Source organism: Heptranchias perlo, chromosome 10 (genome assembly GCF_035084215.1).
Source record: "Heptranchias perlo isolate sHepPer1 chromosome 10, sHepPer1.hap1, whole genome shotgun sequence".
NCBI lineage: Eukaryota > Metazoa > Chordata > Chondrichthyes > Hexanchiformes > Hexanchidae > Heptranchias > Heptranchias perlo.
Window position 1 is genome coordinate 2,651,037 of NC_090334.1, and position 17,214 is coordinate 2,668,250.

At 43.9% G+C, this 17,214-nt stretch overlaps 1 protein-coding gene across 1 annotated transcript in view; it reads right to left on the reverse strand.

The window, feature by feature from the left end:
- LOC137326393 (stAR-related lipid transfer protein 9-like) overlaps window positions 1-17,214 on the reverse strand; it is a gene marked incomplete at its 3' end in the record, with an annotated part of 232,894 nt that overhangs the window by 67,078 nt on the left and 148,602 nt on the right. The window contains exon 8 of the mRNA XM_067991435.1: window positions 977-1,046. Coding sequence (XP_067847536.1) covers window positions 977-1,046 — 70 coding nt within the window. The remainder of the gene's footprint in view (window positions 1-976; window positions 1,047-17,214) is intronic.

Here is a 17,214-nt window from a genome sequence, read left to right on the forward strand (position 1 = left end):
CAATCAGTGGCCTGGGCACATGGCAATATAAAGGGGGCATGCTCCCTTTCTCTGATGACGTTCAGGACTTGATTTGCTTGGCCTCACTGAATGGCCATTGGAGGCAAGAGCAGAATGTGGACCTCCATCAGACCCAACGGGATACCGCGAAAGAAAAAAAAAGCACTCAACGACGATACGGATCTTCACTTCAACCCTGATCGACCAGCAATCCCACATCAACAGAAGAGAACCTTCAGTTTCCTGGGAGTTAGGAAGTGAAAGAAGAGGAATCTACCATCAAGGTCACTGTTGTTTGACATACACCTACAATTCGGTTTCAGTTTAAGATGATTGAAGTTTCAAATGATTTTAAATTCAGTTATGTGGAGAGACTAGAGAAGCTCAGATTGTTCTCCTTCGAGCATAGAAGGTTAGAGAGAGATTTAATAGAGGTGCTCAAAATTATATCGGGTTTTGATAGAGTAGAAAAAAGGGAGAAACTGTTCTCACTGGCAGGTAACCAGAGGACATGGATTTAAGGTAAATAGCAATAGAACCAGAGGCGATATGATGAGAATTTCTTTTTAATGCAGCGAGTTGTTATGATCCAGAATGCATGGCCTGAAAGGGCGGTGGAAGTAGATTCAACAATAACTTTCAAAAGGGAATTGGATAAATACTTGAAGGGGAAAATTAGCAGGGCTTTGGGGAAAGAACGGGGGAGTGAGACTAATTGGATAGTTCTTTCAAAGAACCGGCACAGGCACGATGGGCCGAATGGCCTTCTTCTATGCTGTATGATTCTATGATCAAATGTTGCTGTGGAATTTCTCATTCAGAACAAATATCAGTAACAAATTCATTCCTGTTTCCAGTGAATTAAATACTAAATAGAACACCGGGTTGAAATTTAAAAAATACTACAAACCAATTGTTTACAGCAAATTTGCAACAAACACTAAGCCAGAGGAAAAATCCATGTGATGATCAATACCTATTTGCAATCCCTTCCTCCAAAAGTTCGACAAGTTGCTTGTAGTCTGAAACCAAGTGCTGAGATAATCCTGTGGAAATTCACAAACACCACCACATACAATTAATCTGAGAATAGCAAAGCACAGTGAAAGTGACACAAGTATGAAATCATCGTTAAATCGGGGCAACTTCTGGAACACTACGTTTCTGTTACGTAGCTGCTGTTCTGTTTTACACCTCAAAAGAACTGAACCATCAACTTTCACAATATATCTGCGCTTATACCACTACTTCGTGCTGATCAAATTCTAATGTATTTACTGTGCCGCCTTGAATTAAGATTTTGTGGGAATGGAGATACTAAGCAAGTTTTCATGTTGATTTATTAAAATTAAACAAATGCAAAGTGAAGGGCAGCATCCTAACATTCTGTGTCGTAAAGTGGTGGGACGCAAGGTTAAGCCAACAGCCTTAGTCCCTGATTCCAGCCTTGCACCAAGCAATAGATGGACTTCATCATCGGGAATGAGAAAGAGGAAACCAAAGGGAGCATCATTCCAGTTGCTCTCAGTCTTGAGGTGGCCAGTGTCAGAGCAGCACTGAAGCAGATTTTCATCCCATTCTTGGTTAGGAATAATGGGTTGAGAGGCAAACAAGAGGAAAAGGAGAAAATGCCTGAAAATGTTCAAAAAGATGCAAGATACCACTTTTTAAAAATATTTTGCTGGCACATCCCTAAGCCAGTCAGCTTTCCTCCACCCTTGTGTCAATTAGGCAGACTGATTCAATGTTCAGATTGCCACTGTGTCACATCTTGGCTGAGAACAGGAGTGGGGTTCAGCCAGACTCAATCCAGCTGCTAGTGATGCAGGTTCACAATGTATGGAAAAAAAACTGAATATAAACACACTAAAAATTGCATTGAGTTTCCTTCTTCAAGATGGAGTCCAACCAGCAACACTCAAAGGGGTGGATTTTAAACTTAGAATCACAGAATCTTATAGCACATTCGGCCCATCGTGCCTGTGCCGGCTCTTTGAAAGAGCTATCCAATTAGTCCCACTCTCCCGCTCTTTCCCCATAGCCCAGCAATTTTTTCTTTTCAAGTATTTATCCAATTCTCTTTTGAAAGTTATTATTGAATCTGCTTCCATCACCCTTTCAGGCAGTGTATTCCAGATCATTACAACTCGCTGAGGAAAAAAATGTCTCCTCATCTCCCCTTTGGTTCTTTTGCCAATTATCATAAAACTTGTGCCCTGGTGTTAACGGCCTCAGAATGGGGTGGGCAGCCTCACCGCCCTGTTAATCCCAACCGCAGGACAGTGCCATTTTGAAAGGGGCCTAGTCTGAAGTTTCAGGCGGTAGACCCCCATCAATATGCAAATCGGGGTCCTCGGAAACCACCCCGCCGCTGTAATCGAGACCCCTAAAAGGACAAGGGCAGCAGGCGCATAGGAACACCACCACCTGCACGTTACCCTCCAAGTCACACACCATCCCGACTTGGAAATATATCACCGTTCCTTCATCGTCACTGGGTCAAAATCCTGGAACTCTCTTCCTAACAGCACTGTAGCGGACTGCAGCGATTCAAGGCGGCGGCTCACCACCACCTTCTCAAGGGCAATTAGGGATGGGCAATAAATGTTGGCCCTGCCAGCGACGCCCACATCCCATGAATGAATAAAAAAAATGTTTCCAACTAAACAGTGGGTGGTGATCATGACGACGGCCTGATTAATTAATAGATCCTCTCGGGGTAATCCGGTTTTTTCTTTGTAGTTTGTGGTCTCCTCTAAGGTTTGCAGTTTCCTGGAGCTAGAAGGGAGGGTGAAACAGCTGCATACATCTGCATGACTGATGTCTTACGGCTGTCTACACTTACTGCAGTAAGAGAAACATTCTCGAACAATCTTTATTTCCACCTTCTGGTCTATGTGAGATGTTTTGCTAAACAAGCACTGTAGTATCTCAGTTAAACACCAACAAAAAACCATCACAAATGGAGCTGGCAGATTCAGGTTATTAGATGGTCTCAGATTTTAAGGCCTTGGCACAAGGCCGATGGTGTCCAACTGAAGCTGCACTGCCACTTCTAAGCTTTTTTTGAAATGCTACTTCATACAAATGTCAAAAGACAACACTCCCAAACTTAAAAAAAATGCAAGATTCATAGCTTTGTCATAAAGCTGAAAGATGGAATTATTATACGATTGTACACTTAAAAATATCAGAGAAATGTTAAAATCTGTACAAAATATATCAGCTCAAAATTATTGGAAGTCATATTTCTGGAGGAGTGGATCAATTAGCTACTTCCTGACATCAACTGGATGAATTAACATTCGTGTACAGATGTCAGATGTGGCCTGTTCCCAGGAACCAGTCTCCTCTTTGTTGATAATAGCTGGCTGGAGTCCAGTCACTGTGTCTGTGGGATTGCATCAGCCCGTTGGATGAAATTCCATTAGACCATACAAAAAAAGCATTTAAAAGCAATAAGGCTTCAGAGTTGGAACGTAAGCATGGAAACTTTTACCACATTTGGCTTTAACAATAGTTTGGGTAAACCCCCGGTCTCTGTCACACCTTCTCACTGTAGGTTCCCTTAGGGGAGACACGTTTATTGCTTCAAGTCAAGAGCATCCTGCTCATTATGTGCATGGTGCTGAGAAACGTTACACTGGCTTAGAAAGGGGAGCTTCGGAGGTTGTGGTTGATACACAAAGTTGGGGCAAAAGAAGGGGTGCTTTACTCAACATCTAAATTGCACCGTACCACATCTGGGATTTGGACACTGGAGCCCCAATTTTCCAAATCTGAGTAAAGTGTGTGCGCGCACATGCGTACGCCAGAGCGAGGGTGCCTGCCTGCCTGTGCGCGCGTGTGCCAGTCTGCGTGTGGCTGCCTGTGCGCATGCGTGCCAAAGTGCGCCCGCGCGCCAGTGAGTATGGCTGCCTGTGCACATGTGCCGCGATGTGTGCGTGTGCCACAGTGTGCACGTGCGTGCCTCAGTGCACGTGCATGTACGGCAAAAAAAACAGCTGACCTGGCTGGACTTCACAATCTAAACATGCAATGGATATGAGGCCTCGCTACTGGTTTGCTGCCAATAGGAAAATTGGAAATCATTTCTCGTAAAGGGCTGCAGCTGGCTCTGAAAAGGGAGATATAGTCCTGAGGAGTTTCAAGCTGCAGCTCATTGGTTTCAATTGTTCAGAAGATGGCCATGGAGACGACATCAGGCCAGATGTTTGGGAGATGCTGGTGAAGGAGGTTCAATGTGGTTTTCCCTCTCCAAGGCAAAAGGCCAACCCCCTCAAAACCAGGGGCTCAAACTTTCTGGGAAGTGATAGCATTAAGTCTCTGGGCCATGTCCCTGGTACAACCTGGCAACAGGTGTGCACCATAATACCACCTTCACAGTATACATCAGTTAAAATAAACCGATTTGTTCAGTAATTATAAGACATTAATCCTGGGGGTCAGATGCCAGTTATAAACCAGTTAAATTTTACTCGCTTTATGCCACGATGCCCTTGATTAGATTATAGATTTGCAATTACTCTGTTCAAAGTCTCTAAGCTCCCTCATCACTCAGCTAATGAATGCATTCACGTGTGTGCAGTATCGAGCCAATCACTGGTTTGTAGATCTCTGACAGGGTGGTGATGGGTTTGCTGTAACTAACCACAGCACAAAGAAAGCTCTTGATCAGTACACAATGACCCTCGCTGGACTGTGTGCACGTGTGGATCTGAAGTAAGGCCAGGACCAGGCTCAGTTGTGTTGCTCCCCCTTGACCCAAACGCCTGAGTGTATTGGCTCACACAGGAAGAACAGCCACCTGCCTGAGGCACTGCACAGCTTGCTGCATCCACAGAGTTGGTCCCCAGCAAGGAGGCAGCAGAGAAGTTCGGGGGGGGAGAAAAGGAGTCCTCTAATACTTAAGGAGAATATTCCTGCTTCATCATGGAAACAAGGAAGAAAACTCTATAATATCTACACAGCAAAAACGATATCTCAGAGTGCAGAATTTGGATGGAACCCGTCCCTGATGCATTGTATCTGGTTTAAAGGAACAGCTGTTATTTCTCAATCCTAGTGAGTACTTGAGAATAAATCAAAGTTAAAAACAATTAAACTAGCTAATAGTGATTAAAACTAGTTTAATCTTTCTACTGAAAATATAGCTCTAAAGGAAGAAAAGAGCATGTCAATCTGCACACAGTGAGCTCCCACAAACATCACTGCGATAAATGACCAGGTAACGTGTTTTAGTAATGTTGATTGAGGGATAAGTTTTGGCCAGGACACCGGGGAGAACTCTCCTTTTCTTTTTCAAATTGTACCATGGGATCATTTACATCCACCTGAGGGCAGATGGGGCCTCGGCTTAATATCTCATCCAAAAGACGGTACCTCAGACAGTGCAGCACTCCCTCACTACTGCACTGGGAGTGTCAGCCTAGATTATGTGCCCAAGTACTCTGGAGTGGAACTTGAACCCACAATCTTCAGACTCAGAGGTGAGTGAAAATATGAAGCAGATAACTGTGGCAGTTATCACAAGCTGAGAACTGTATACGGAGGGCTCGTAATTATTAGAACTCTTGCACAAGAAGGTGCTAACACTATCAACAGAAATGGGCCGTGAAGCAGAGAGCATGCTGTCGGATTTTGAAGAAAGTAAACTCATGCTGAAATGGAATTTTGATTCAAGCGGACTGGTCTAATAAAATGCCCAGCCCTCGCAGAACTGCATCAATTTAAGCATCGTGGATGAGATCACTCTCCAACTGCCACAGGCCTATGTCACATGCAATGAAACATATTTCCTTTGAAGTTTCAGATTTGAAAAGCCAGCCTGTTACAAACTACATTAAAAAAAGGAACAGGGGATTCTAACATTCGGAGGATGCGGTTTGCATAGGGTATGTGAGAGACTGTTAATAGAATGTTCACAACAGTAAAACTGCAGGTAATAATCATTACCTGCAATAATCCAAAAGGCATATAAAGTATTAAATGCTAGCACTACTTCTGATAAACTGTAACACTTGTGCATACAAAAATGCACAGCACATAGTTATCCTCTGACCCACTGGTAACAGCTGGACTGGCTGCTTCTAAAATCAAAACACATGGTTAAAGTAAAAGAATGCTTGGGAAGGGCTACACTGTGTCTTGCTGCAACATCAGGCTTCTCTGAGTAGGATTTAAACAGGATATGAGGGGTTCCCACTGCGAGGGTTATATTCAGTATTAAACTGCTATGAAACAGTAAAAATACTTTGTAAACCAGCCAATGATCCAGTGAGCTAAAAACGTGGACTGTTTGGCTCAGTGGACAGCACATTTAAATAAAACATTCCACAATTGTAGACAGTAGAGAATTTTTTTTCCTTGTAGGCATTTAAAGCCAGGGCATACCGACTGCCCTGCATGTGTCGTGTAAAATTACAAGTTACGTGCACTCCAATCCTCCTGTTGAGTAATCTTTAAATATCAACTCTCCCTTCTGCCTCCAGTCTGTGTTCCTGGTGCGGAGTTTAAAATCTTTCTCCCTGGAATGATTCCGTTGGGCTGTCTTTGATGTTAAATCAGAAGATCGGACAGAAAGCAAGAGAGAGAGAGATTCTGTTTTTATCCTGCTGTTTGAATTGACTGAGCTGAGCGTTTGAAACGTTTGTTCTTGGCACTGATCCCATTGATGAATTTAGAATTTATCCACCTATGGGATGAGCATTAGGACAGACTTTACTCAAGAGTTAGACAAACGAGGCCAGCAGCAATAGGTGACTATGGCCTATATCAGGCCAGACTTATTCTGTCCCTTATCTCACAGCCTTTCTGAGTCTCAAGTCTCTGCCAAGTTATCTACTGGTACAGTAACCTGCTGGTGTTGTAGTCAACACATAGTCAGACAGTAAGAAAGGTCCATATATTACATACTGGCACATAATTTTAATACAGTATGCATTTTGGATACTTGTGGCAACAAATTCAAATTCACTGCTTGCTGGAAAGAGGGCAATCGTTCAATCATAGAATTTTACAACACAGAAGGAGGCCATTCAGTCCATCGTGCCTGCCCTCTGAATGAGCTTCCCACTTAATCTCATTCCCCTCCCTGTTTCCCAATCCTTCTCAGTTTTTCTTCTACAAATTCCTATCCACTTTCCCTTTAAAAGCTATTATGGATTCTGCTTCCACCGTTGTTTCTGGTAGGACATTACAGGTTCTAACACTCAGCATAAGAAAAATTTCTCCTATCCTCTCCCTTCATTTCCAACTCACCGAGCAGTGGAAGTCATTTTTCCCTATGTATCTCGTCAAAACCCCTCAACTTTGAACAAGTCTATCAGATCTGCACACAACTTTCTTTGTTCTAATGAAAAGAGCCCCAATTCTCGAGTTGTTCTTCATAACTAAAGGTGCTCATCCCTGGGATCATGATTAATCTCTTCTGCATCCTCTCCATGGCCTTAACATCATTCAAAAGGTAAGGTACTCAGAACTGAACACAATATTCTAACTGCAGCCTAACCAATGATCTGTATAGGTTCAGCATTATCTCTTGGCTTTTGCACTCGACACCAAATGATAAAACCTCAGATCCCATATGCTTTTTAAAAAAAATAACAGCTGTTAAAGACATGTAAAGACATAGTCTCTCTGTTCATCTACTCCTTTTAAAGTTTGACGATTTGGTGGTTATGCCCTCTCCTTATTCTTCCTCCCAAAAGGTATCACCTCACATCAAGTTACATCGAGTCTACAGCACAGAAACAGGCCATTCGGCCCAACTGGTCTATGCCTGTGTTTATGCCCCACATGAGCCTTCTCCCACCCCTCTTCATCTAACCCTATCAGCATATCCTTCTATTCTTTTCTCCCTCATGTGCTTATCGAGCTTCCCCTTAAATGCTATTTGCCTCAACTGCTCATTGTGGTAGGGCGTTCCACATTCTTATGTTCGAACCACTCTTTGGGTGAAGAAGTTTCTCCTGAATTCCCTATTGGATTTATTAGTGACTATCTTAAATATTTATGGCCCCTAGTTTTGGACACACCCACAAATGGAAACATTTTCTCGATGTCTCGCAAACCCTCTCGTTAACTTCAAAGGCCTCTATCAGGTCACCCCTCTGCCTTCTCTTTTCCAGAGAAATGAGCCCCAGCCTGTTCAGCCTTTCCTGATAAGAATATCCTCTCAGTTTTGATATCATCCTTGTCAATCTTTTTTGCACCCTCTCCAATGCCTCTATATCCTTTCTATAATATGGAGACTAGATCTGTGCGCAGTACTCCATGTGGTCGAACCAAGGTTCTATACAAGTTTAACATAACTTTTTTTTTCAATTCTATCCCTCTAGAAATGAACCCCAGTGCTTTGTTTGCTTTTTTAAAATGGCCTTATTAACCTGTGTCACTACTTTTAGTGATTTGTGTATCTGTATCCCCCGATCCCTTAGCTCCTCAACCCCATTTAGACTCTTACTATCCAAGCAATATGTGGCCTCTTTATTCTTCCAACGAAAGTGCACCACCTCACACTTAACTATATTGAAATTCATTTGCCAATTACACGCCCATTCTGCAAGTTTATAAATGTTGTCTTGCATTTTAACTCATTCTTCCTTTGTATTAACCATGCCCCCCAATTTGGTGTCATCCGCAAATTTTGAAACTGTACTTCTAATTCCTGATTCCAAATCGTTGATGTAAAATGTGAACAACAGTGGTCCCAGCACCGATCCCTGTGGAACACCACGTCCCACCTTTTGCCAGTCTGAGTAACTACCCTTAAACCCTACTCTGCTTTCTGTATTGTAGCCAGCTTGCTATCCATTCTGCTACCTGTCCCCATACGCCACATGCTCTGACCTTAGTCATGAGTCTACTATGCGTTCCATTATCGAAGGCCTTTTGAAAATCCAAATATATTACATCTACTGCATTACCCTTGTCCACTCTTTTTGTTATTTCTTCAAAGATCAAATCGGGCCAGGACCTACTCCGTTAATGGTAGGGCGTTGGGGAGAGTTATAGAACAAAGAGATCTAGGAGTACAAGTTCATAGCTCCTTGAAAGTGGAGTCACAGGTGGATAGGGTGGTGAAGAAGGCATTCGGCATGCTTGGTTTCATTGGTCAGAACATTGAATACAGGAGTTGGGATGTCTTGTTGAAGTTGTACAGGGCATTGGTGAGGCCACACTTGGAATACTGTGTACAGTTCTGGTCACCCTATTATAGAAAGGATATTATTAAACTAGAAAGAGTGCAGAAAAGATTTACTAGGATGCTGCCGGGACTTGATGGTTTGACTTATAGGGAGAGGTTAGATAGACTGGGACTTTTTCCCCTGGAGAGTAGGAGGTTAAGGGGTGATCTTATAGAAGTCTATAAAATAATGAGGGGCATAGATAAGGTCGATATTCAAAATCTTTTCCCAAAGGTAGGGGAGTCTATAACGAGGGGGCATAGATTTAAGGTGAGAGGGGAGAGATACAAAAGGGTCCAGAGGGGCAATTTTTTCACTCAAAGGGTGGTGAGTGTCTGGAACGAGCTGCCAGAGGCAGTAGTAGAGGCGGGTACAATTTTGTCTTTTAAAAAGCATTTGGACAGTTACATGGGTAAGATGGGTATAGAGGGATATGGGCCAAGTGCAGGCAATTGGGACTAGCTTAGTGGTATAAACTGGGCGACATGGACATGTTGGGCCGAAGGGCCTGTTTCCATGTTGTAACTTCTATGATTCTATGATAATAAAGTTTATCAAGCATGACTTTCCCCATTGAAATCCGTGCTGACTAGTGTATTATATTTTTGTTCTCTAGATGTCTTTCTATTACATCTTTGAATAACGATTCCATTATCTTTCCTACCACCGACGTTAAGCTAATTGGTCTATAGTTCCCTGGACTTACTCTATCTCCCTTTTTAAATATAGGAATCACATTAGCTGTCCGCCAGTCCTCTGGCACGATTGCCTTTTCTAATGAATTTTTATATCTTTCTAATAGTGCCTCTGCTATCTCTACCCTATCTATTCACGGATACGATCCATCCGGACCAGGGGTTTTATCCTCTCTAAATTTGATTAGTTTATCAATTATCTCCCCCCTTTCTATCTGAAATGTCTTCTTATCATTTTTGTTCTCTTCCTCTTGTGTCATGTCTGCCATGTTAGTCTCCTTGATAAATACTGAGGCAAAATAAGTATTCAATATTTCTGCCATTTCACTGTCACTACCTGTGAGTTTATCTTGTACATCCATGAGTGGCCCTATCCCTATCCCGATACTTTTTCTTTTGTTATTTATGTGTCTGTAGAATACTTCACTATTTCTTTTTATATTGCTTGATAATTTAATTTCTTAGTTCCTCTTTGTTTTCCTAATTGTTTTTTTAAACTTCTTTCCTAACCTCTTCCTATTCCCTTTTGTCGTCCTCTCCTTTATTGTCTATGTACTGAGAGTCATGAACATACTGTAAAAATGCCATTCCTTTTCCCCCATTCCCTACCTCCTATTTCCAGTTTATTTGGGGGTAGTTGAAATCTCAATTATTCGATGTCTTTTACTCATTTTACAGATTTTCCTACATATTTCATGCTCCACTTCCCTTCCACTATTAGATGGTCTGTAGAATATCCCTATTAATGCGATCGAAACCTCCTTATCTTGTCTCAATCCACATGGATTCTGTATCTATCTTAATCTTATGTTGTCTCTACTCCACCCCACTTTCTTCCTTCCCTATCCTTTCTAAATACGTTATGTCCTGCAATATTTAACCAGCAGTCCTATTCTTTATGTAGCCACGTTTCAGATGTCCCTACTACAACCGACTCCACACTACGAATTATCCAGTTCCCCCGTTTTGTTTTGGATGCTTTGCACATTGCTGTACAGGCAATTTAATTTGTTTTCAATAATTCTTCCCCTTACTTCATTTTTAACAATCATTTTATACTCATGTGCTATAATTGTATTTCTCCAAATTAAGTTTCATCTAACATCTGTCTGCCCAATCTATTAACCTATGTCTTCCTGAAGTCCCTTAGAATCATAGAAAATTTACGGCACAGGAGGAGGCCATTTGGCCCATCGTGTCCGCGCCGGCCGAAAATGAGCCACCCAGCCTAATCCCACTTTCCAGCACTTGGTCCGTAGCCTTGTAGGTCACGGCATTTCAGGTGCACATCCAAGTACTCTTTAAATGAGTTGAGGGTTTCTGCCTCTACCACCCTTTCAGGCAGAGTGTTCCAGACCCCCACCACCCTTTGGGTGAAAAAACTTTTCCTCAGCTCCCCTCTAAACCGTTTGCCAATCACTTTAAATCTATGCCCCCTGGTTATTCCCTTCTAAGGGAAATAGGTCCTTCCTATCCACTCTATCTAGGACCCTCATAATTTTGTACACCTCAATCAAATCACCCCTCAGCCTCCTCTGTTCCAAGGAAAACAATCCCAGCCTATCCAATCTTTCCTCATAGCTAAAATTCTCGAGTCCTGGCAACATCCTCATAAATCTCCTCTGTACACTCTCTAGTGCAATTACATCCTTCCTGTAATGTGGTGACCAGAACTGTACACAGTACTCAAGCTGTGGCCTAACTAGTGTTTTATACAGTTCCAACATACCCTCCCTGCTCTTATATTCTATGCCTCGGCTAATAAAGGAAAGTATTCTAAATGCCTTCTTAACCACCTCATCTCCCTGTCCTGCTACCTTCAGGGATCTGTGGACATGCACTCCAAGGTCCCTCATGTCCTCTACACCTCTCAGTATCCTCCCATTTATTGTGTATTCCCTTGCCTTGTTTGCCCTCCCCAAATGCATTACCTCACACTTCTCTGGATTGAATTCCATTTGCTACTTTTCTGCCCACCTGACCAGTCCATTGATATCTTCCTGCAGTCGACAGCTTTCCCCCTCACTATCAACCACACGGTCAATTTTTGTATCATCTGCAAACTTCTGAATCATGCCCCCTACATTTTAGTCTAAATCATTAATATATATCACAAAGAGCAAGGGACCGAGTACTGAGCCCTGCGGAACCCCACTGGAAACAGCCTTCCAGTCACAAAAACATCCGTCAACCTTGGCTTCCTGCCACTGAGCCAATTTTGGATCCAACTTGCCACTTTCCCTTGGGTTTGTCCTTTTTTGACCAGTCTGCCATGTGCAACCTTGTCAAAAGCCTTGCTAAAATCCATGTACACTACATCAAATACTCGACCCCCATAGACCCTCCTTGTTATCTCCTCAAAAAATTCAATCAAGTTAGTCAGACACAATCTTCCCATAACAAATCCGTGCTGACTATCCTTGATTATCCGTGCCTTTCTAAGTGACGTTTTATCCTGTCCCTCAGAATTGATTCCAATAATTTACCCACCACCAAGGTTAGACTGACTGGCCTGTAATTACTCGGTCTATCCCTCGCTCCCTTTTTAAACAACGGTACAACATTAGCAGTCCTCCAATCCTCCGGCACCCTGCCTGTGTCCAGTGAAGTTTGGAAAATGGTGGTCAGAGCCTCTGCTATTTCCTCCCTGGTTTCTTTTAACAGCATGGGATACATTTCACACAGGCCTGGTGATTTATCTACTTTTAAAGATGCTAATCCCTTTAATACTTCCTCGCTCACTGAGTTTATCCCATCCAATATTTCAGACTCCTCCTCCTTAACTACAATCTCTGCATCGTCCCTCTCTTTTGTGAAGACAGATGCAAAGTATTCATTAAGAACAATACCCACATAGAATCATAGAAGTTACAACATGGAAACAGGCCCTTCGGCCCAACATGTCCATGTCGCCCAGTTTATACCACTAAGCTAGTCCCAATTGCCTGCACTTGGCCCATATCCCTCTATACCCATCTTACCCATGTAACTGTCCAAATGCTTTTTAAAAGACAAAATTGTACCCGCCTCTACTACTGCCTCTGGCAGCTCGTTCCAGACACTCACCACCCTTTGAGTGAAAAAATTGCCCCTCTGGACCCTTTTGTATCTCTCCCCTCTCACCTTAAATCTGTGCCCCCTCGTTATAGACTCCCCTACCTTTGGGAAAAGATTTTGAATATCGACCTTATCTATGCCCCTCATTATTTTATAGACTTCTATAAGATCACCCCTTAACCTCCTACTCTCCAGGGAATAAAGTCCCAGTCTGTCTAACCTCTCCCTGTAAGTCAAACCATCAAGTCCCGGTAGCATCCTAGTAAATCTTTTCTGCACTCTTTCTAGTTTAATAATATCCTTTCTATAATAGGGTGACCAGAACTGTACACAGTACTCCAAGTGTGGCCTCACCAATGCCCTGTACAACTTCAACAAGACATCCCAACTCCTGCATTCAATGTTCTGACCAATGAAACCAAGCATGCCGAATGCCTTCTTCACCACCCTATCCACCTGTGACTCCACTTTCAAGGAGCTATGAATCTGTACTCCTAGATCTCTTTGTTCTATAACTCTCCCCAACGCCCTACCATTAACGGAGTAGGTCCTGGCCCGATTCGATCTACCAAAATGCATCACCTCACATTTATCTAAATTAAACTCCATCTGCCATTCATCGGCCCACTGGCCCAATTGATCAAGATCCCGTTGCAATCCCAGATAACCTTCTTCACTGTCCACAATGCCACCAATCTTGGTGTCATCTGCAAACTTACTAACCATGCCTCCTAAATTCTCATCCAAATCATTAATATAAATAACAAATAACAGCGGACCCAGCACCGATCCCTGAGGCACACCGCTGGACACAGGCATCCAGTTTGAAAAACAACCCTCTACAACCACCCTCTGTCTTCTGTCGTCAAGCCAATTTTGTATCCAATTGGCTACCTCACCTTGGATCCCATGAGATTTAACCTTATGTAACAACCTACCATGCGGTACCTTGTCAAATGCTTTGCTGAAGTCCATGTAGACCACGTCTACTGCACAGCCCTCATCTATCTTCTTGGTTACCCCTTCAAAAAACTCAATCAAATTCGTGAGACATGATTTTCCTCTCACAAAACCATGCTGACTGTTCCTAATCAGTCCCTGCCTCTCCAAATGCCTGTCGATCCTGTCTCTCAGAATACCCTCTAACAACTTACCCACTACAGATGTCAGGCTCACCGGTCTGTAGTTCCCAGGCTTTTCCCTGCCGCCCTTCTTAAACAAAGGCACAACATTTGCTACCCTCCAATCTTCAGGCACCTCACTTGTAGCTGTCGATGATTCAAATATCTCTGCTTGGGGACCCGCAATTTCCTCCCTAACCTCCCATAACGTCCTGGGATACATTTCATCAGGTCCCGGAGATTTATCTACCTTGATGCGCGTTAAGACTTCCAGCACCTCCCTCTCTGTAATATGTACACTCCTCAAGACATCACTATTTATTTCCCCAAGTTCCCTAACATCCATGCCTTTCTCAACCGTAAATACCGATGTGAAATATTCATTCAGGATCTCACCCATCTCTTGTGGTTCCTCACATAGATGACCTTGTTGATCCTTAAGAGGCCCTACTCTCTCCCTAGTTACTCTTTTGCCCTTTATGTACATGTAGCTCTTTGGATTCTCCTTCGCCTTATCTGCCAAAGCAATCTCATGTCCCCTTTTTGCCCTCCTGATTTCTCTCTTAACTCTACTCCGGCAATCTCTATACTCTTCAAGGGATCCACTTGATCCCAGCTGCCTATGCATGTCATATGCCTCCTTCTTCTTTTTGACTAGTGCCTCAATCTCCCGAGTCATCCAAGGTTCCCTACTTCTACCAGCCTTGCCCTTCACTTTATAAGGAATGTGCTTACCCTGAACCCTGGTTAACGCACTTTGGAAAGCCTCCCACTTACCAGACGTCCCTTTGCCTGCCAACAGACTCTCCCAATCAACTTCTGAAAGTTCCTGTCTAATACCATCAAAATTGGCCTTTCCCCAATTTAGAATTTTAACTTTTGGGCCAGACCTATCCTTCTCCATAGCTATCTTAAAACTAATGGACAAAGTGATCCCTCACTAACACTTCTGTCACCTGCCCTTCCTTATTTCCCAAGAGGAGGTCAAGTTTTGCCCCCTCTCTAGTCGGGCCATCCACATACTGAATGAGAAATTCCTCCTAAATACACTCAACAAATTTCTCTCCATCCAAGCCCCTAATGCTATGGCTGTCCCAGTCAATGTTGGGAAAGTTAAAGTTCCCTACTATTACCACCCTATTTTTCTTGCAGCTGTCTGTAATCTCCTTACATATTTGCTCCTCAATTTCCCGTTGACTATTTGGGGGTCTGTAGTACAATCCTATCAAAGTGATCTCTCCCTTCTTATTTTTCAGTTCTACCCATATAGACTCAGTGGGCGAACCCTCGGATATATCCCCTCTCACTACTGCCGTGATGTTCTCCCTAATCAAGAACGCAACTCCCCCTCCTCTCTTACCTCCTGCTCTATCTTTCCTATAGCATCTGTACCCTGGAACATTGAGCTGCCAGTCCTGCCCCTCCCTTAGCCATGTTTCAGTAATAGCTATAACATCCCAGTCCCATGTACCCATCCATGCCCTGAGTTCATCTGCCTTGCCCATCAGACTTCTTGCATTGAAATAAATGCAGTTTAATCTAGACTTCCCTTGGTCTTTGCCCTGCTTTCTCAGACCATCTGTCCGGTCATGTTTTGTACACTCTCCCTTACTGCCTTTTGTTTCTGTCACCACTTTATTTCCCACTGACTTCCTGCATCGGTTCCCATCCCCCTGCCAAATTAGTTTAAACCCTCCCCAACAGCACTGGCAAACACTCCCCCTAGGACATTGGTTCCAGTCCTGCCCAGATGCAGACCGTCCAATTTGTACTGGTCCCACCTCCCCCAGAACCGGTTCCAATGGCCCAGGAATTTGAATCCCTCCCTCTTGCACCATCTCTCAAGCCACGTATTCATCTTAGCTATCCTGTCATTCCTACTCTGACTACCCGTGGCACTGGTAGCAATCCTGAGATTACTACCTTTGAGGTCCTACTCTTTAGTTTAACTCCTAACTCCCTAAATTCAGCTTGTAGGACCTCATCCTGTTTTTTACCTATATCGTTGGTGCCGATATGCACCACGACAACTGGCTGTTCACCCTCCCCCTCCAGAATGTCCTGCAGCCGCTCCGAGACATCCTTGACCCTTGCACCAGGGAGGCAACATACCATCCTGGAGTCTCGGTTGCGTCCGCAGAAACGCCTGTCTATTCCGCTTACAATCGAGTCCCCTATCACTATAGCTCTGCCACTCTTTTTCCTGCCCTCCTGTGCAGCAGAGCCAGCCACGGTGCCATGAACCTGGCCACTGCCACCTTCCCCTGGTGAGCCATCTCCCCCAACAGTATCCAAAACGGTATACCTGTTTTGGAGGGAGATGACCGCAGGGGAGCCCTGCACTGCCTTCCTACTCTTCCTCTGTCTGTTGGTCACCCATTCACTATCTCCCTCAGTAATTTTTATCTGCGGTGTGACCAACTCACTGAACGTGCTATCCACGACTTTCTCAGCATCGCGGATGCTCCAAAGTGAGTCCATCCGCAGCTCCAGAGCCGTCAAGCGGTCAAACAATAGCTGCAGCTGGACACACTTCCCGCAGGTGAAGGAATCAGGGATACAGGAAGGAGCCCTGAATTCCCACATCCCACAAGAGGAACATGACACGGCCCTGGGATCTCCTGCCATGACTTAACCCTTAAATTAGCTTAAGAACAACTACAATGTCAAGAGAAAAAAAAAGGAAAGAAAAACTACTTACCACTCCCTTTAAGGAGTTTACTCCTTTAAATTGTTCGCAATTTAGAGAATGTTAACTACACTAGGGACCTTGATTCACTAAAAAATAAACGCTACTTCCTATAAGACCTGCAGACCTTCCCTTTCCTTTTACTTTAGTTACTGTAGATAAGTAGAAATACTCACCTGAACCTACTCACCAATCAGGTGCCTCCCCTGTGTCGCGTCCCGATCTGATTCCTGACGTCACTTCGAACTCGGTCGCGGCTCCGCTCGGCTCGGCTCCTCTCAGCTGTTCTCAGCGCTCTGAAATCCCGCCTTTTATTGGACGCTCCCTCCGCTCGGCTCGGCTCCTCTCAGCTGTACTCAGCGCTCTGAAATCCCGCCTTTTATCGGACGCTCCCTCCGCTCCGCTCGGCTCCTCTCAGCTGTTCTCAGCGCTCTGAAATCCCGCCTTTTATCGGACGCTCCCTC